This window comes from Phaseolus vulgaris, chromosome 9, assembly GCF_000499845.2.
Source record: "Phaseolus vulgaris cultivar G19833 chromosome 9, P. vulgaris v2.0, whole genome shotgun sequence".
Lineage (NCBI taxonomy): Eukaryota > Viridiplantae > Streptophyta > Magnoliopsida > Fabales > Fabaceae > Phaseolus > Phaseolus vulgaris.
The window spans coordinates 7,523,337-7,545,287 of NC_023751.2; the positions used below are offsets into that span (position 1 = coordinate 7,523,337).

A 21,951-nucleotide genomic window follows, 5' to 3' on the forward strand; every position below is an offset into this window, starting at 1 on the left:
CACCCGAAAATTGTTAACGGAATTCGGCTTGTTTAGCCTAATCTCCGAGCACAACAAAAACAACTCCCTTTTATTATTATGAGAGAAGATATTACAAATTGGGATATATAACAGTGAAGGAAGAGCGTTTAATTTATAACCCTCAAACCTCCTTCCCAAACAATGAACCCACCGATGTGGGACTTGGGATTAAGCCAAAATCAACAAATCTCCACCTTGGCTTAATTTCAAGTCCCACCTAAAACAAATCTTCTCAAAACATAACAAAAACAAACTTTACAGTGCTTCAAATTTGCGCCTCCGGGCGCCAACTTCAAATGTGCAAGATATTAACCAAGTCTAAACAGTGTTCAAACTTGGTCCTTGTAACCACCTTGGTGAGCATATCTGCAGGATTCTCCGTAGTGTGAATCTTTTGGAGAACAATCTCCTCTTCTTCGAGAATCTCACGCACAAAGTGATAACGAACATCAATGTGCTTCGTCCGTGCATGAAAGACTTGATTCTTTGCTAAATGAATAGCACTCTGACTGTCAGAATATAACTCAAGTTGTTTTTGACCAACTCCCAAGTCTTTAAGCAACCCATGAAGCCAAATTGTTTCCTTCACAGCCTCTGTAATCGCCATATACTCTGCCTCTGTTGTAGACAAAGCCACCGTAGACTGCAAGGTAAACTTCCAACTAACTAGCACTTTTGCTAAAGTGAACAAATAGCCAGTTGTAGACCGTCGCTTATCCAACTCACCTGCATAATCAGAATCACAATATCCAACTATGCATTGACCAAGTGATTCATCTTGCTCAAATGTCAATCCAACATCTAAGGTATTTTGGAGGTACCGTAGAATCCATCTCACAGCTTGCCAATGACCCTTACCCGGATCATGCATGTACCTGCTAACAACACTCATAGCCTGTGAAATATCTGGTCTCGTACACACCATTGCATACATCAAGCTTCCAACTGCATTTGCATATGGGACTTTCGCCATGTATTCTCGTTCTTCATCAGTCGTCGGAGATAAACGGCTACTCAATTTCAAATGAGGAGCAAGTGGGGTACTCACAGGTTTTGTATCTTCGTGTATACCAAAACGTTGTAGTACCTTCTGCAAATACTGCTTCTGTGACAACCAAAGTTTTCCCCTCTCCCTCTCCCTGTTTATCTCCATGCCGAGAATCTTCTTGGCTTCCCCCAAATCCTTCATCTCGAACTCTTTACTCAACTGAGCCTTTATCCTATCAATCTCAACTTGGCTCTTTGCTGCAATCAGCATATCATCAACATATAAGAGTAAGTAAATGTAGGAACCATCTTCAAGTCTGCGCAAATACACACATTAATCATATTTGCTTCTCTTGTACTTCTGATCCTTCATGAACTTATCAAATCGTTTGTACCACTGTCTCGGAGATTATTTCAGTCCGTACAACGATTTGCTAAGTTTACAAACTCAATCTTCTTTACCATCAACCTTGTATCCTTCTGGTTGAGTCATATAGATTTTCTCATTCAAATCACCGTGTAGGAACGCGGTCTTTACATCAAGTTGAGCAAACTCCAAATTCAACTGTGCTACCAAGGCCAACAAAATTCGAATGGAGGAATGTTTAACAACTGGAGAAAATACCTCATTATAATCAATTCCCTCCCTCTGAGCAAAGTCTTTAGCAACCAACCTTGCCTTGTAGCGAACATCTTCTTTATTAGGAAATCCTTCTTTCTTTGCAAATACCCATTTGCACCCAATTGCCTTCTTACCTTTTGGTAATTGTGCCAACTTCCACGTCTTGTTCTTCTTCAAAGACTGCATCTCCTCTTCCATCGCACCTGCCCAATTACCACTCTCTGAACTCAGAATGGCTTCTAGGTAAGTGGATGGAATGTCATCAACAACTGGAAGTGCATAGGCAACCATATCCATGAAACGAGCAGGCTTCTGAATATCCCGTTTCTGTCTTCTAACTACAATTGGCGCTGATTGTTGTTGAGATTCTTGGGTAGGAACCTCTTCCTCATCTGACTCTTCTTCTGCCATAGGAGAGTCACTTGTAGTATCTCGTGTTGGGATCACCACTGTTTGCTCAAACTCCACCTGCTTCCGAACACACTCCACCTGTTGCAGAGTATTATCAGCTCCTTCTGGATTTACCTTCTTTAACATGGAAGATTCATCAAAGGTAACATCCCTGCTGATAATCGTCTTCTTTGCCTCTAGACACCACAAACGGTATCCCTTCACTCCAGGACTAAAGCCCATGAAAAGAGCCTTCTTTGCCCGTGGATCCAACTTTGATTCAATCACATGATAATATGCAATAGAACCAAAAACATGCAAAGAATCAGTTGCAGGTTTTCCAAACCATACCTCTAACGGGGTTTTGCCATCTATAGCAGATGATGGCAAACGATTAACGAGATGTTGAGCGTATGTCACAGCCTCAGCCCAAAACTTTCTGCCTAACTCAGCATTAGATAGCATACAACGAACTTTCTCTACAAGTGTCTTGTTCATACGCTCTGACACCCCCATTCTGCTGTGGTGTTTTCCTGACAGTGAAGTGCCGAACTATGCCACAATCTTGGCATACCTTCAGGAACGGATCACTCTTGTATTCTCCACCATTGTCTGTTATGAGAACCTTGATCTTCCTTCCTGTCTGGTTTTCAACTTGAGTTTTCCACTTAAGAAAAATTCCAAGCACCTCATCTTTCTTCTCCATGGTAAACACCCAAACTCTCCTGGAAAAATCATCAACAAAAGTGACAAAATAATGCCTACCTCCAATTGACGGAGTCTTGGCAGGTCCCCACACATCTGAATGCACATAATCCAAAATACCCTTGGTATTGTGAATTGCAGTGCCAAACTTCACTCTTCGTTGTTTTCCCAAAACACAATGCTCACAAATCTTCAAGTTTGCAAGTCTTCGTACCTTTCAACAGTCCCTGCTTGGCAAGAATTTGCAAGGATTTCTCTCCAACATGTCCCAACCTCATATGCCACAGCTTCGTTGCCTCAGCATCCTTCTTAGTGCTAGAAGTTGTTGTCGCTACTGTCCCCACCACTGTACTACCTTGGTAGTAATACAGATTGTTCTTCCTCACACCTTTCATCATCACCAGTGCTCCTGAAGTTGCTTTAAGAATTCCATCTCGCATCGTCACAACTAGGCCTTTAGATTCTAAAGCCCCCAATGAGATGAGATTCTTCTTCAACTTTGGCACGTACCGTACATCCCGCAAAATTCTGGTGGATCCATCATGATTCCGCAGCTTGATTGAACCTATCCCGACTGTCTTACATTGATTATCATTACCCATGTAAACAACCCCGCCATCGAGTTCTTGAAAATCAAAGAACCATTCCCGAATGGGACATATATGATAGGTACAACCTGAATCCAATATCCACTCATCTGGATACGATGATGTTGAAAGCGAGACAATTAAAGAGATATCTGATTCCACATCACTTTTGCATTCTGCAACATTTTCATCTTGCGGAACCTTCTCTTTCTTCTGCAGTTTTGGACAGTCTTTCTTCCAGTGTCCTTTCTCATGACAGAAAGCACACTCATCTTTGGCAACGGCTCGACCTTTAGACTTAGACATCCCTCTTCTCTCCTTTGTTTGGCTTTGCTGACGACCTCTTGCCACCAATGCTTCTTCTTATGTCGTTGATTTGGTTTTCATCTTATCCTGCTTTCTCAATTCATGACTATATAAAGCAGAACAAACAGCATCTAACGACACATTCTCCTTCCCGTGAAGGAGGGTAGTCTCCAAATGTTCAAATTCATCAGGAAGAGATGATAACAACATCAAAGTCAAATCCTCATCCTCAAACTTCACATCTAAATTCAACAGGTCTGCTACTAATTGATTAAACATAGTGATGTGTGCATTCATAGTAGTACCTTGTTGGTAGTCAAATCGGAACAACCTTTTCTTCATCAGGAGCTTGTTCTGACCACTCTTCTTCAGAAACTTGTCCTCCAATGCCTTCCACAGTTTGTGTGCAGAAGTCTCATTTTTTACAGCGTACTTCTGCTCTCTGGACAGGCAGGATCGAATAGTTCCGCATGCTAACCGGTTAATGATACTCCAGTCTTTCTCCTCTACCTCTTTTGGTTTCTCTCCTTCAATAGCAATATCAAGACCCTGCTGAAAAAGAGAGTCCAAGACCTCTCCTTGCCACATGCCAAAATGTCTAGTGCCATCAAATATTTCCACCGCCAATTTCAAAGTGGACACCGGGAACCTCGACCATGATGACGAGGAGCCCGACACTCTGGATACATTCTTCGCTTCTTCTTCACCCAAGGCGAACCTTCGGCTCTTGATACCACTTGTTGGAAAAAACGGGTAATTTTCCCACTAAAACAAAACCCTAACAGAGCTACCCGACAAATAATATTGAATAAAATAAAGCGGAATAATAAAAGAGATAAAGAGAAAAAAACACACCCGAAAATTGTTAACGGAGTTCGACCTGTTTAGCCTAATTCCAAGCACAGCAAAAATAACTCCCTTTTATTATTATGAGAGAAGATATTACAAATTGGGATATATAACAGTGAAGGAGGAGCGTTTAATTTATAACCCTCAAACCTCATTCCCAAACAATGAATCCACCGATGTGGAACTTGGGATTAAGCCAAAATCAACATACTCAATATCTTTAATGCTCTTACTTACTTGAACGTCGGAGTATCTCCTATAGGTGGAACCCTTTATTTCCTTGGAACCAATTCATGAAGCTTGTAAGGATACAATCCGATGACCATCTCATAATTTAACTGACCTTAACTACATGATCTGTTTGAGAGACATCCTCTTGACCATAAAAGTATCAAATAAGGATACAAAAGAATTAAGGTTCGGTTTACATTTGATTTGAGTGATGAAGGAAATTAAGTGTCTCTTACAGCATCTACCACGTTGACCAGGCTGGAAGCGCCTCATGTTAACTATTGTCCAATGTGGACATAAGTGCTATTCTGTATGAAACACCAAGGCGCAAATGTATAACACACACATACATCCCTCTCTGTGTATATATATATACAAGTATGTATGTATAATATTAGCATTTTATGTTTTAATTTTTTTACACAACACTCTACGAATGAGAAATGTAAAATATGCAGTTACTTCACTCTACATAAAATTATCAGTAAAGGATATCTCCTAGAGATTCAAAGAGATGCAATATCATGATGCTATTTAGCCCAGTAAAATCCTAAATACGTATGTCACTACTTACCATGATTATAAAATCAGGATTCGTGTCATGAATTGAAGACTTATTTTCTAAACTGTGTTTCGAACGGTATCTATCTTAAGATGAAACATTAAAGACAAACATTAGCATTTTAAAGCCAAGCAACTTACTATATAGCTAACATTACAAAGTGAAGCATAAACTTCAAAGAAGACCAAGATTCAAGTAATGGCACTGATAATTAAAAAAAAAAAAAGCATGACAGCACAATTTCAATGCAGAGTCCCAAAAAGTACACAAAAAATGACAGCGAATACTGAAACAATTCAAAGTACCACAAGGACAATTCAAGGTGTATTTCTAGCAATTCAGATTATTCAAGGTGCAATTCAGCGTAAAAAATTATTAAGGAGGCATTTTGAATCACTGCATGTCAGAATCAAACCACCCAAATCGTAAAGTGATTCATGTATGGTTTCTGATGACATTGCAGTATTTAGAAAATACTACACGAGGGATTTAAGTGCATTGTAAACAATCCCCCTTTTCTTGATAACATATATAGAAAACTCAGTAGCAATAATCTGACTTTGGGCTGTGATTCAAGCCAACCTTCAAGCATCATTCAAGGATTATAAGACAGGTCTTATGTCTTGTAGCAATACTATCAAAGTAAAACCAAATAACTGTCTTGGAGCTACTCTAAAAAAATTCACAAAACACGCCACAAATGTTATTGATACAAACGGTTAGTATTGTTCTATCAGACATATTTCATGGTCAAGCTTCAGTTCCAGTTTGAATGGTTTAATTTTGCGTCCTTCCGTTAAATTTCAAACCAATATTCTTATGCTATTGAATATATTGAAGATAAAGAAAGAATGCGTTGGATAACATCCACATCACTGTGAAGCAACTCCAAACCAGTGAAGATACAAACAACGTCACTAATATACATATGTTTCTTGCTTTCTTAAGATATAGTAGCATGCCAACAATTGTTAAATTACACAATAAGGATTTGTTGACTCCATGGAGATGTTATCATTCACTCACAGTAACTAATCATTCTTGAATCACAGAAATGATTGCACTTGCTTCTATTCATTCCTTGTATCTCGAGCCTCTGGTTTAAAAAGCTTCAAACCTGTAAAAGAGGTTAATGTAAACCACTCAGACTTTGGATTGTCAGGAAGAATGAGCAAACATCAGAATGTACGAAGCAAGCACATACAACATCAACAATATTAGTATGCATCAGGGAAAATTTGCTATCAATCAGCCTTGTCAGCTTCTGTTCCATTCACACTCAACTCAGGAGTATCTTCAGAGTTTGGAGTCTCCTCTGCCGGCTGTTGAGCTTCTGCCCCATTCACACTCAACTCAGAAGGAGTATCTACAGACTTTGGATTCCTATCCCCTGGTTTTTGAACAAATCGCCGACCCCGATCCACCCTGATTGACCTTCCCATAAAATCCTGTAGAGGAACAATTTTCCCTGTGTCACTCTGATAAAAAACAGTATCCCAAACACTAAAAGCTTGTTTGATTCCTTCTCACTTCAATGTTTTAAAAACTGTTCTCTAAAACAATTCCATACTAGTCAAAAATTTATTTCTGGTCCAAAATGTATTAAGTTCTGAAAACTGTTACCAAATCAAGTGTTACAAAAAAAAAAACAGAAATAACTAATAGATGTTTTGTCATCATGTCCTGTTCTCTTCTAGTGTTCGTGGAACAAACTTTGAGAAAACAAAAATGTACTGGGGAGACAAACATTTTCAAATGTGCTTAGGTTAGGGGACAAAGAAATTATAGAAAAAAAGTAAACAAACAAGGTCCAAGACGTTGCTGATAAAAGTTGTGAGATTGACATTCCCCATGATCAATAATCCAAATCCAAACAAATAAGAAACCCGGAGTTACCTTTCCTTGGAACTCAGAAAGAGCAGCCTCAGCTTCTTTCTTGGACTTGAACGACACAAATCCATAACCTGACGGCTTTCTAGGACTTTCATGAAATACAACCTCAGCTCTAACAACTTTACCAGTTCCGGAATCAAAAAACTCCTTGAGATCCGTGGACTTGGCTTCGTAGGACAAGTTAGCAACAAACAAGTTAAAGGTCACCCCAGAACTTGGTTTCACCGGAGGCGGCGTTTTCTTCTTTTTCGGGCGAGCATAATTGACTCTCATTACACGACCCTCAAACTCCTAAGCACCCACCATTCATAGAAAGAAAAAGAAAAATCAAACATTACTTCTGACCAAAATGTGTGTGTAAACAACAGAAGTAGTGTAGAGTGTTTAAGCCTTACATACGATTCGAGTTTATTGAGAGCTTCGAGAGCCTCTTCTGGGGACCCCATTTCGACAAAGGCCAAACCCCGGTTTCTGTCTTTCTTATACATAGAAAGCTTAACCGCGACAAGGGACAGAATTTCAGGAAACAAAAAGCTTAAATAAACAGAATGGTAAAAAAGAGAAGGAAAGAAAAAAGCAAACCTCGACGTCAAGGACTTTTCCATGTTTTTCAAACAAAGAACGAATATCCTCTGGGGTGCTTGTCCAGGGCACGTTCTGAGCGAGCAACCTTGTGCGAGAAAATTCTTCTTCTGTAACTGGCTGGGCTTGTTGTTCGGAAGTGGAAACGCATGTGAGAGTGAAATTTGAGGTTTGTTTGGTTGTGGAAAGGGATAAGCGTGGAAGGCGAAAGGAAGAGTGATTGGGGAAGTTGATGGATTGGGAAATGGAAGAGAAAGAGATGGAATGGGAAGAGGTTTGAGGGGATAAATGATTTGCAGAAGTTAAGCACACAACACGTAGAAGCGCCATTACTCTACAATGCCATTCACAAACCTATTCTCCTCATTTTCAATATCACCACCACACAGGTTTGTGGCAAGTGTCAGGGAAATGGATAAGACCATCTTCGCTATGAAACGACACCGTTATCCTTGCCTTCTTTCTCTTTTTGCCTCATTTTTCGGGTGCATCAATGAAAATAAAAACAAAAACAAAATAATAAAAAAGTTGTTCCATTATATTACAAGTTCAAACTTATTTAAACTAATTTAATCATTTTTAAAAAGTTTTCCTGCCATTAATCTAAATTTAAACTCAATTACTTCACTCTGTTCATTTTTTTTATTTACCGTTTTCGAAACAGTTAAACTCAATTAAAATTTAAAAGATCTAAATTCTGTTCTTTTAGTTTTATGTACTTTACACTTCAGTGTTTGAATATTTTTTTATGTTTTCTTTTACTTTTGTATAATTTGTTACTATTTTAATGACATATATTAAACTGCAACGGCAGAAAAGTTATTGATTATTTTGAAACGAGATCTAATGTATGGTTATGTTTCTGGCACTTGCCTCACCTGGTGAACCGTTGAAATAATGGGCTACTGGGCTTGTCATGGGTTCATGTCAGTTTATCATATGTTAATTGCTTTTGATTTCTCCACCCCCATCATTACTAACTTCATACCACCACTGCTGAAGAAGAAGAGAGTAAGAATGTTGTGAAGGAATAAGAAGAGAGAATACATTGCGAAAAAGAAACTTGTTCTGAAAAGTTTTTTCTAGAACACATTTTACGTGTTCCGCGAAACTTGTTCTTAAAATGTTCATTTTGAAAAATGTATTTCATAAGATATTATATACGTTCTATAAACCTTGTTACGAAATATATTTCATGCATTTCACACATTCTATTTCCTAAATTATGTACTATAAATTTTATTTGAAAATTTTGGAAATCCCATAAGACGTGTTTTGAAAATCTCGAGAAGGGTAATACAAAAGTCATTTTAAATGTGAGTAAAATATTTGTTTTAAAAATTATGGGTTTGCACACAAAATTTGTGGGACTGCAAGAAGAAAAAAGCGTATATTAAATTTCCATATTTTTTTGAATTCTTCATAACAGTTTTGTTTTATGATATTCAAAATAAATGTCTTTTATTTGATTACCAAGGGAATTAAAAAATTGAAAATTGTCAATTGCACAAATTATAAGCTAAGAATACGGTATCAAATATAATCGTACCAATTGACATTTTTCTAAAAAAAAATTTAAAACATTTTTTATTTCATGGAATTAATTGTCATTGAGTAACCTAATTAATTCAATTAATTTAAATACTCGAACAATTATAAGTTAACCTTTAAAATACTGGATTTTAATTAGTTTTAGTCAAATTTAATTAAAATATTGGATTATTATTCTTCAAATTCAAACCAAATATTTTCATCTTTAATTAAGTCTTTTTCTTCTCAAGATGGTTTGATTCAATTTTAAACAAGTCCGATTGAATTTTATTTTTTTTTTTTGCACACCGCTGTTTTCTTGATCGCCCTTTAATTAAAAACAACATAAAAAACTCAATGAAACAAATTATAAAATATGAGATACCTTACATATTTTTAGTCTATTTGATTAATAAATAAAATTAATTACAAAATAGGAAATTGTAGCACTCAAAAACAAAATCTAAAGAAAATTATTGACTTTGACTGGACTTTCATTGGATTTTTGCAATTATTAACATATTAATGAAAACACATTCAATTCAAATTCAGATGTTCTAAATATTTTTTTCAATATAACAGTGCGAATGAAATTTGAACACAATCTCTATGCACACTATCCAATCCTCCATTAATGGTGATTGTAATCAGATGTAAACTAAAATAAGAGTTGTTCCCCCACTACTGTGATTAGTCAACCCATTGCTAAATCAGCAACAATGTTGTCACTTTATACATGACCTAAACTTGTTGTGCATTAAACATTCCAAAACACGCAAATCCAAATCATCATTGAACTTAAGAGATGAGTGTTTGACAGTTTCTGCAGTCTTGAACAAACCAAACTCTAATACTCTATCACACGTTAATTTTCTTACGCACCCTACAGTCTTGGGGAGTTATGTCGTAAGGGAGACAAAGGTTGTCTTGCTAAATCTTGATCGTCCAAATCAAACTTCCTCATTGGGCTATTACACTTTCTCTTGTTAGACTGTAAAAGCCAAATAAATATAACTATTAGGCAACCTAGAGAAGTATTTCAGGACTAGATTTTTCTTTTAATTATAAAAATAACTCACCTTGGCTGATGGACTGTGCGTATGTTTCCCATCAGAATCAGGATGGTTCCCTTCCTTGTATAGACTCAATAACCTTTTGTTCTCTTTTTCCAATACATTATTTTCATCAAACAATACTTTGACCTAGGCAAATAATTCAAAGTTAGACATTCATCAATAATCAAATCAAATCATCCAAAACAAAATTAAATGGTACAAAAAATTGGGTTCAAAATTACCTCCTCCTCGGCTTTGTCAAGGTTAGTTCTCAGATGCTCCTTATCCTTCTCAAGTGATCTGACTTTGGCAACAAGTGACAAAACACTCAGAGAAGATGGGCTTAAGCTACCAAATCCAAAATAAATAAATAAATTAGACTTGAAAAAATGAATTGACAAAAACTAAGAAGGCAATGTGAATAGAAATTGACTTTTTGGTTTTACGAACTGCATTACTTTTAAGTATAGGGAATAATATGACAGTTAAAATTGGCCAAATGAAAACAGTGCCTATGGAGAGTAAAAGGAAAATGAAGTAAACAAAAGAAAAGAATGAGGAGCAGTTGCAGACTCACCCCTTCCAAACCCTCAGCAACTGCTTACAGGACTCATTCTCACTGTTTGCTTGCAAGAATGCATATGTAGAATCATCATCTTTAGTAATAAGTGATGCCAAAACAGAACCAAGTAAATTATTTTCCCCAGACGGACACACAGAAGAGTGAACCTTCATGGAAAAAGCAAATAGCTGGGATCAACACTGGAAACTTCAGGAACTAAAACTTACTAAATCTACCTACCATTTCATGATTAAATCCCCAACATCTTTACTCTCTCAACCCGTTAAACTGAATAAAAAGGAAGCCTTTGCAATTACACTAAAACCCCTTCAAACCCCCATAACTAACATTCCAATATTTTTCACATCAAATTTACAACCCACAAATTATGTTAGAACTTCGAAGCAAAGGCATATTAGAAAAGGGTGGGAAAAAGATGGTAAACCAATTCATGATGATGCTTATATTTCTTCACTTCATTCTGCATAAAGAGCAAATCCCGTTGCAAATCGAGAACTTGGGATTGCGCCTCCCGTGCCCGTTCATCAGCATCATTCCCAAAATCCATTAAAGCTTCCCTGTCCTTATCATAGAGGGCGCACTCATTCTCCAACCGACAACGTTGAGCTACCAATTTATCACACTCCACCGCCAGTCTCTGATTCTCCTCCACGAATTTCTTCAGAGCTCGCGCGTTCATATTCGCTTCAAACTGCTCCAAAAAACCCCAGAGCTCCCATCATCAAATTTCCAAAAGAAATGACAAGGGAAAGATTCAAAAGAAAATCAAGAAAAGCCGCGAAACCTTGAAGCAGCCGATGAGGTGGTCTTTGCGCTTCAATTGAAGTTGAAGGGAAAGTAGACATTCACGGAGACGCCACTGGGAGTCTTGAGAGGCTCGAAGCTTGGCCTCTAGGGTTTGAGGCGGCATGGGAATCCCTAAGGAATCGTCGATGGTTGCTTTAATGCAACCGTCCACCGCTGGAGGGAGATCCATTGGCGCAATTGATCGAACCCAACCAAAGCAAGAATTCAGTACGAGTGTTTGAATTGAGAAGATTAGAGAAAAAGAACTATGTTTTACCCTTTATAGGGTGAATGAGTAAATGGTGTGAAGCAGGGACAAGGTGAAGCTTAACCCTGATTTTGGTTGGAAAATCATACCAAAATTGATTCTTTGTGTATCCGCCATTTAATTTGAATGGGCTAGCCGTTAGAATTGTGTTCCCCTTATGCACCTTTTTTGGTGGTCCATGTTCTACAACTTATTATTTTATTCTTTTTATTGCTCTGGTTATTTGCACCCCTGTTTTCCTACGCACACTTCCTTTTTTGTATTCATTCTTTTTTTTTTAAACATTTTTGTATACAACTAAAGTGATTTGTTAGTATATTTTTTAAAATAACGTATTTTTATGATTTGCAGGACTATTCCATATATAATTAAAAAAATAAATAGTTTCAATGTCAAACATTAAATAGTATTAATGAAAAAAATTGAAGTGAAAAAAATAGTATTAATATAAGTAATTATATGAAAAAAATTGAAGTGAAAAAAATAGTATTAATATAAGTAATTATATGCTTACATTACTTTGGAGAAATTAATTCTACAATCACTTATAGATTTTCAACACCTTATGAATTTAGAATGTTGTATTGTTCTATGTAGTTATCTTATTTATTTATTATAGTTAACTATATAGCATTAAAGAAAAAATCACACGTGTGTGCTTGTCTACTAGATATAGTTTTATAATTTATTAGTTTCATTCCATGGAATTTAAGATAAATTGAGTTTTAATATGAATAAAATATAAATTATCACTTCTTAATTTTCATCTTTAATTATCATCAATTCTACAACCATTGCAAAAATAGGTTTATGCAATGCATGAAGTCACTACACAACATTTATTTGAATAAAAATATATTAATAAAATATTATGTTTTTGGATGTTAATTATTGTTATTATATTATTCTCCCCATGATGTCAAATAACAACAGACTAGTGCATTTGAGTACAGTTAATTATTGGATGGATTTTTGTTACACTTGGTAATTTTACTGGACAAGTGAGAAACTGTATTGTGAAAGATATACATTTCGCAAGAAAATATTTGATTTATGACATTTTTTAAAATTCAGTTTATAAATATTTTTTAATAAAAAATTTAAAAAATATTTTCAATATATTTATGTAAAATTTTAACACTACCAACCAACAATTTTGTACCAACTTGTTAAATAGAGTTAAAATATCCTCTCAGTAAATATATTAACGAATCATATTTAAATTTATTTTAATAAATTAAATATCAATGAACATAATATTTATCTATAAATTATCTAAACTGATTTTAAGCCTAATATTGATTCTATACAATTTAAAAGTAAAGTCTGACCTATTAAATGGAAATTAATTTTAATTATACAAAATCATCATTTATTTATATAAATTAGTGGAAGTACAAAAGTTTGTATGTCAATATTTTTAATGGTGATAAACACAATTATTTTTTTTATAACTATTAATGCAATAAAGAAGATATAAAAAATGAAAAATAAAAAAATATTTTTTCCTTGTTTGTTATTAAAAAAATTATTTATTAAACTACGTGAAAATGTATGTATATTTCTTATTTATCTTACTTGAAATTTTCTTCCAAATATATACATATATAATGCTAAATAAATAAGAATTTAATTTCCATAATTATTTGTAAAAAAAAAGTTAATTTTGTTAAAAAAAATATAGTTAACAAACTGTATCACTTTATCAATTAGTGTAGATTTAAGGATATAAGAAACAATATATATAAAAAGTTACTTTATCTTTATATAACTGTGCACTAAAAATGCGGCAATATTTAATTTTTATAGATAGTTTTAAATAACAATTATAGTTTATACTGGAAAGACTGCCTTTGTAAAAGATACATGTAATTCATTTCATAAGAAAACTATATTTAATTTATTATGATATAAGAAAACCATATTTAATGTATTATGATATGATAAAATAATTCAAGGCTACTTTATACTTAAAATATATTTTAAATAGTTTATTATATATAAACATATAACTGTTTTACGTTATCTTATTGAAAAATAATTGCATCTCAAATTATTATTTTGTTGTGAATATATTAAATGATTTTATTTAAATTAGTTTTTAGTTTCAAAATTTTAACTTCAATCTAAATATTAGCTTTTTAGATTTTTAGTTTTGACTTAATAGAGGGAAAAAAAAGTAAAATATTTGATTTGGTTGAGATTATATAATTTTTTAGTTTTTTTCCTTTGAATTATTCCATCTCAAAAAGAAATAGTAATGTTTCTTGGTTATATAATCCAAAAAGGGAAAATAAATGTTTATGTAGTCTTCTGACAAATTTGTTTAAGAAATTTATTAAAAAAAATGTTCTAAAATTATCTCATATGTTCTAAAAACATTATTACAAATCTTGTTCATCAACATTCCAAAAGATATTGTTATGAAAATCTTATTTTAGAAAATCTGTTCTAGAAGATTTCTAATCTAGAAGTCACTTTTTAAATATATCATAAAAAATATAGTGTTCAATTTAAAAATTATGGGGAGTGCAGGAGTTAATTATAGGGAAGCAGGAAACAAAAGTCTACAAAAGATACTGATAATGAAATAAGGCCTACAACACGACGGGCCTCCAAGGATTTGTTTCTTCCTGCACCTCCATTCTTCTACCACCCCATACAAAATATGAAAATATATTTTTATCTTTCTTGTACTATCCTCATAGATTAGTTTTCGGATTATGTAATACAGACACGTATTTAAAAAAAAAACTTTCAAATTACATAATCCGAAAGCTAAAATAAACTTTTGAATTATGTAATACAAAAACTAATCATACATCTGAAAAAATGTTTTTGGATTATGTAATTCAAAAACTAATCATCTTAAAAGAAAAAAAGTTTTTAAATTATGTAATCAGGAAGTTAATGGTGAAATTAAAAAAAAAAATTAAATTATGTAATCCAGAATATTACATAAAGATATTTTTGGAAATACAAAATTTATATACAAATGGATTTCAAAACATAATTTGAAAAAAAAAACATTTTTGAAGGTTATCGGTTCTATTGTAATTCAAAGTTTGAAATTTTATTTTTCAATAATTGTTAATTTTTTTTACATAAAATGAAAAAATATAATACCATTTAATTAGTGTTTGTTTCCACTGATATAAAGGAGACTATTCTATAGGAACATGTTGTAATATTTTTTTGTATATTATTTTCGATAACCAACCATCAAAAACAAATATGTTTGTAAGGTTTTTTTTTTTTGGTTTTACAAGCAATTGTAAAAGTGACCCAAAAAGCTCATAAAAATCTTTATTAGAATTATTTGAGTACTTAGATGATTATAAACAATAATGAAAATGTTCAACTTTGATGGAACTGTCTTCATATTTATTTTTCTAAAATATTTAATTTTTAAAGTAGATGTGAATATAGAAATCATAATTATGAATAAAACTTTTGAAATCAAGTTGATAAAATGAAAAATAATGCAAAAAAAATAATTGTAGAAGAGGTATTGGGATTTAAAATTTGACAACAATTAAAGTACATATAATGATAACGAGTTAAGCATAACAAGATAAGATAATGAAAACCAGTTAAGAATTTAAACCATCATAAAAAACTAATTATAAAAAATAAATAAATAACTTGAATATTAGTAAAGAGATACGTCTACTCGGCATTTACAACTTCCACGTTCAATATAATTTAGATTATTGATTAGTAAGACATTTTTAAGTAATTACTTTTTCGAGTTCTTAAATAATAACTCATTTTTTATTCTCAAATCAAAATAGAAAATAAGATTTTTTTTTCCAACATATTTCACTATATCTTTTTTTATACTTTAAAATTTATTATTATATATATTCTTAACTTAATATATTTTTGAAAATAAAATAAAAATTATTAAACAAAAAATCAAACTTCACATTATGCGCTTAGGAAATAATCGAATTTAAACCTTACATTTTCTCATTTCACCAATTTTCTTATGCTCTTTACTTCATAGATGCTTTTCTTATATTTTTTACTTCCTAAATGTTTACTTATCACTCATAACATATAGAAATACTGACTATTTTTTTAAAATTTATGAAAATACTGACTATTTTTTTAAAATTTATGAAAAATTAAAATCATCATATTTTTTTGTCTCACTTAAAATATTTAAAATTAATATATATATATATATATATATATATATATATATATATATAAACTAACGCACTAAACATACTAAAAATTAAATTTATTGTAGTTTGGTTTTGTTCTCCTAAAAAAAAATAACTAAGAAATAAGAATAACATTAAAGTGTAAGATGGTATATAATCATTAAAAATAAACGTTTGTCAATAATATTGTTGGTGGTCAAAGTTATTATATTTGTGTTAACATATTTAGCTTTTATGTTTTAAGTTATTGGGTTTTGTATGTTTGGTTCAATTTTTTTTTCTGTTTCAGTTAGATTTTAGTCTTTTTCTTATATATATACACCATGTATTTTACTCTCTAATACACAAGTAAATAAGAATTTCTTTTGTATTTTCTTTTCTTTGTTTTTTCTTTTACGTTAGTCATTGTCTCTTTTTCATTTATAATTAGGGTTTATCGAAACCTTTATTTCTCCATTGCAATTACGTGCGCTTCATTGAAGCACCACATCAGACAATGGATATTTATCTTCATATGTTCTAATATTTCACATCCTTATCCTATTTAAATTTTTTTTTCTTTAAATAAACTCGATTTAGACTTGACTAAAAAGCATTCATCAAACAAAAAATTTATGAAAAAGATTGTTTTAAGTCAAAACAATTAGTTTTCTAGAATAATATCACGCACTTATTGATAAATAGTTTTTTAATTTTATTATTTATTTAAGGATATTTATATTTTTTTAAAATGATGTTTGTTTAGAAATATCATTGTGATATCTTTTAAGAGATTGATTGTAACATGAAATTCGAGAAATTCTCATTGAGCATATTAGGAGATGCTTGTTAATCCGTTATTTAAAATCATCATGTTTATTAAACATGTTTTAGAACCTTGAACTTGTGTAATTTCAATTTAAAAATTCTATGAACTCATCTCACTTTGAGAAATACAAGTGTACTAAGTTTATTTGTGTATCTGCTCCAATAAACTTTATATTTATCATAGTTAGAACAATAGCACAATCACCAATACCTAGAAACAAAAATGCATTAGCCAAAATCAAATGAAAACGAAATGGAAATGTAGAGAGAAGTGAGAAGAAAAACCTTTTCAAAACAAAAAACACTCTAAGCATAAAGGAAAAAGTGGATCCGAGAGAATTATTAAAATGACCATAGACTACAATTGTTCTCTAAAATCGGCATTTATAGTTGATAAGTGTCTAATTTCAGTAATATTTCATATTAAAATATAGGCACTTATGAGGATTTATTGCTAATTTACATATAAAATAATCCCTAATTTATGAATTTATACCTTTTTACATTTTTTATGATATTTATTTGAATAAGAGTATTTTATTCCCAAATTTGGTGTTAATTGCAGATTTCTAAGGAAGATTGGAGATTTGGATTAAAGATGAATGATTTGAGCTAAAAAGATAAAGATAGAAGGTCCCATAATGGAAAAGATGCAAAAAAAGATTGGGCTTTTTTTTATGTTTTATCATTCTACCCTTTGGGATTGGGAGTAATCTGCTCAAACTCTTATGTATTGAGGTGATATTTTATATATTAATATTCAGTTCTTGATTGATTATTGATATTGTTGTTTTACTTTTAATTCTCCGTGACAAATTGAGAATCTTAAATCTGACCGGGAGGTATTTTTAGGGTTCGGACCTAAACAACAATACTTAACATATTTGAGTGCTAGGAATAGACTTGAAATGTTAATTGCTATTAAACGTCTGAGCTTCGTTCTAAGTTGTTCTTATAAGTATGCGAGGGATCGATAGTTAGGGAACATTCTTAAGGATTTTATATGCGAGGAATCGATATAAATGATTTTTATACGGGCATCAATTTCAATTAAAGAACTTAATATTAACATGCTAATCAAAATACATGAGAGTGAGAGAGATGAAACTTAATCCCAATTTTTCCAATTGAAACAACTAATTCTTTGTTTGTTTTCTTATTGATCAGTGTCAACACAATCACTTCACACTCTTTTTTATTGTTCTGTTGTTATATTTAGCGAATATTGTACTCGATGATTCACTGTTCTTTGTGGGATCGATATCTGTCCTTAGGGACAATTATTACTTCTGACAAACGCGGTGCACTTGCCGTAAAAAGTCATCAATAGTCGAGTACAAGCTAATTGGCGTCGATTGTAGAAGGAACCGATGCTTATTCCCTCGTATAGACGATGGTTCCCTATATAACTGGTGCCTATTAGCTTGCACTTAACTATAGGAGCAAGTTATAAGGGAAATTAGCGTCTATACTTTTAAAGTAATCACAAAAATATTACCATATTTTGATGGACGACGTTTGTCTCTCATCCAACATTGTATAACTGTTATTAAATTTTTTTGCAATAGTGTGAATTCTCGTTGTACTAGTAGGCTCCACACGATCAACACTCTGACTCGGCATTCGATCTAAACCAACCGACACAACCAAAACTATTACGTCTAAACAAGGATTAACAAGATTAATCAGCGATCAAGCGCTAGGTATTGCACTCCTAAACATGACACAACTCCCTAATATCACCCAACAACAAAGGGCTCATGGTAATCATATAAATAAACACAAATTCCAATAATCAGGTACGTCATTATAAAGTACTAAGAGCACCGATTGTGAATACTTAATTATTATTTGAGCGTCGCAATACCTTTTGTAGGTACCATTCGATCTCAGAGTTAACGAGGAAGAGGAACGATGGAGCGAGAATGTGAGAGTTCAACTTTAAGAAAGAAGTGAGGTACAAATCGATCGACCGAAAGAGTGTCTAAATCATTTTCTTGATTCTAATCCCGTTCGACAAGACACCTTTATTCAAAGAAATGTAAAAAGTTCTGATTCCTTGCACCTTTATAATAAGTTTGAGTATGGGGAGATAAAGTGAATGTTATGAAATGTATTAATAGATTACAATCTTGTAGTATATTGGATGTTAGAGTTTATTATTTTCTAAATTTTCTATTATGAAAAGAAATTACTTTGTGTCATTTCAGTCGGAAGATAAAAATAAAAGTTGGGAATATGTACTATACTAATTCCCTGGAGGATGTTCTCCTTTTCAAAATCTCAATCATTTGAAATTTCCATCATTTCTTTTGGGAAACTTCTTTCATGCTAAGTCACAAAGCTGTCCTTACCTTATCTCCATGTTCAACTTAAAGAATCTTGCAGTCCCAACAAGCATATTCAAATTTATTTTCCAAATTATTATTTCTACGAAACAAAAACATATTCAACTATTTCAAGTATAGTGTTGCAAAATAAAATAAAAATTATGCAGAGGCAAGTGGAGAGATAATAATGAGCATTTAGAAATGTATTAACAGTAGATCATTGATAAGCTTGCGCAAACTGCTAGAATTAGGAAAAAGTGTGGTGTATTATTGAATTGGAATGGATAATGAATGAGACAACAAAATATTTGTATGGCTTTTGGTTAGCTTCTTAAGGCAAGCTAGGTCTACCTTTATAGCTCTTTCCTTTTTTCCCTAAAGTGACAACAAAATATAATGGATCATTCATGAGTTGGATGTGAAAGATTTTTAATTTGGCTACAAACATCATCATTCGACACGTGTGGTTTCTGGTGCACCAAGCATATGTATGAAGAACGTAAAGACAATATACTTAACAACATTTACCACAATCATCAAATAAAAATATGAACTTGTTAGATCATCCTCTTCTGACTGTTGACCATGATTTGTCTACACAAATTGTCCGCAGCAGCAATCGAGGGCACATTCTCTGCATGTCACAGTTGCATTACATAATCTACAGTGTTCTACTTCTAGCTTTATGTATCTATGGGCACGTAGGAGCACATTGTATATCACACTGAAAATGAAAGAAAACGATCCAAAATCTTAATTTGTGGAAATTGACGTATACCCTCACGTTCAATACTAGCCAAATCATGCATAAAACCAATCCACCAAACGCACCTTTCAGAAACGGTCATCATTGGTAAACTATTAAGTAAGAAGTTTTGTTTTTTTCTGCTAAATATTGAAAGCATTTCATTTCCCATTGCTGCAATATTTTGAATAGTTTATTAACTGGGATATTTACAATGTATAGAATGGTTGTATTAATTTAGCGGGTGAGGGATAATGAATTGGTGGTAGAAAGTCCCAACCAAAAGTACAGCAGCAGTGATGAGATGTAGTTTTTTGCTTGGTGAATAAAACATGTCCTAATTGGTGATATATAACATAGCCAGAGTGAAGGTATGAAGTCATCTATTTCGGTGTATGTGTGTGGTGGGAGGAAAGTAGATGACGAATTGAAGGTACCAAGCACAAAGTTAAAAGCATAAAGATATTTTGGAACAATTGATGCGTGTCTACCCAAATGAAGTGGCATGAATGAAAGTAGTAAATTTTGTCATGCATTTAAAATAGATAATTAATAATAGATTTCACTAAAACAATCTTAATCATTCAGAGGTAATCATATAACAGAAGAATCCTTCATATGTAGTTAGTGTATTACTGGTTTTATATGGGGAAAGCTTTAGGTTGGATGGTACTAAACTAAAAAGCAAGAGAATGATCGTGAACGTTGAACCATGGGAGAAGCTGTGTGAGTTGATGGGTATGTATATGTCCTATTACTTTCACCAGATGTGAAGGGAAAGTAGAAGAAGAAAATTGTAGTACTATTGTTGGAAGCACGGAACAAAACTTTCCCATTCTGTTTTTAACAATTCCAAAGGATGGCATGATTAGATCCATTGCACAATTGTGAAGCAGACAATGGGAAAAGATGTTTAAAGAATATTCACACGTGAAAGACACATAGGAAGGTGCATTTATAATTACCATTTCATTTAATGAAACACTAAAGTTGAAGGTTTTTCAACTAGTTGTGATGGTTTTGCAGGGTACTTGATTATTTTGAAATTTATAATGACCCAATATAGATCTGAATCTTATTTGGTTTCCATTTTCCTTCTTGTCCTTTTCCAAGTAAATGCACGAGAGGAACTGCTTGCGTAACCCACCAACTTATCCCAACATATTGCATCAGGGAACTTTGGCTAGGTTAGCTTATAAAGCATCTCATCAACTTCACTTCCAAATCTTTTTGTATTATTTGGATTAAAGAGGAACTTTTATATGTACTCAAATTCTTCAAAATTAATATAAAGTTAATAATTATACACAATTATATACCATTAATTTAATAATGATAGAATATCATTATTAGTGGATCCTTACATAATTAGTTTGTATAATTTGGAGAGAATACACTTCTATATATATTTCTATATTTGTATATATATTTCTTGTACATAGAGTTATGTAAATACACACGAAAATAAAGAGATTAATTTTATTAAATAAGAGATCATGTCTTGCAAAATATGCATCAATAACGAACTCGCTCAAGAATAATGATAAAAGTGGCAAGTTTATAAACATTGTAGATCTGTTTACCCATAACTCGTCTATTAATTATGTTTTTACGAAATCGTGGATTTTGGATAGCGAAACAACCAATCACATTCATCAACTGCGTCCATCTCATCTACGAGCACAATTAAATTCAATGACAATATCAGTCTCCAAGATGTTATTTGCGTTCCCTCTTTTAATTTAAATCTCATGTCCGATAACCAGATCACTAACTTTTTGTGTCGTTTTTACATGGTTGCGTTTTGCAGAATTAGCTACGGGGAGGATGATTGGCTCGGGTAAACAACACGCAAGCTTATACTACATTTCCTCTCTTCCAAAATAAACCCACGCATCTCAAATTCCGATCGACCCTGATTTATGGCACAAGCGCCTCGA

The 21,951-nt window shown here is 32.7% G+C and overlaps 1 protein-coding gene and 1 pseudogene across 1 annotated transcript; both read right to left on the bottom strand.

Annotated features, from left to right (window-relative positions):
- Nucleotides 1–6,056: 6,056 nt before the first annotated feature.
- On the bottom strand, nt 6,057–8,264 carry LOC137820326 (28 kDa ribonucleoprotein, chloroplastic-like). Its single transcript, XM_068624357.1, has 5 exons — nt 7,736–8,264; nt 7,549–7,647; nt 7,157–7,444; nt 6,465–6,708; nt 6,057–6,377 (listed from the first exon to the last, which is right to left on the bottom strand). The coding sequence occupies exons 1-4, from the start codon at nt 8,063–8,065 to the stop codon at nt 6,505–6,507; spliced, it is 921 nt and encodes a 306-aa protein (XP_068480458.1). The 5' UTR covers nt 8,066–8,264; the 3' UTR covers nt 6,057–6,377; nt 6,465–6,504.
- A 1,611-nt stretch (nt 8,265–9,875) lies between these two features.
- On the bottom strand, nt 9,876–12,072 carry LOC137822775 (uncharacterized; annotated as a pseudogene).
- Between the last annotated feature and the right edge of the window lie 9,879 nt (nt 12,073–21,951).

What these genes read in the sequence shown, in the direction of transcription:
- LOC137820326 (XM_068624357.1), bottom strand. Translation starts at nt 8,065, where the DNA reads ATGGCGCTTCTACGTGTTGTGTGCTTAACTTCTGCAAATCATTTATCC. An exon ending in GAAAAGTCCTTGACGTCGAG is followed by an intron (nt 7,648 to 7,735) that starts GTTTGCTTTTTT and finishes GTCGCGGTTAAG; the next exon opens with CTTTCTATGTATAAGAAAGA. An exon ending in TCAATAAACTCGAATCGTAT is followed by an intron (nt 7,445 to 7,548) that starts GTAAGGCTTAAA and finishes GTGGGTGCTTAG; the next exon opens with GAGTTTGAGGGTCGTGTAAT.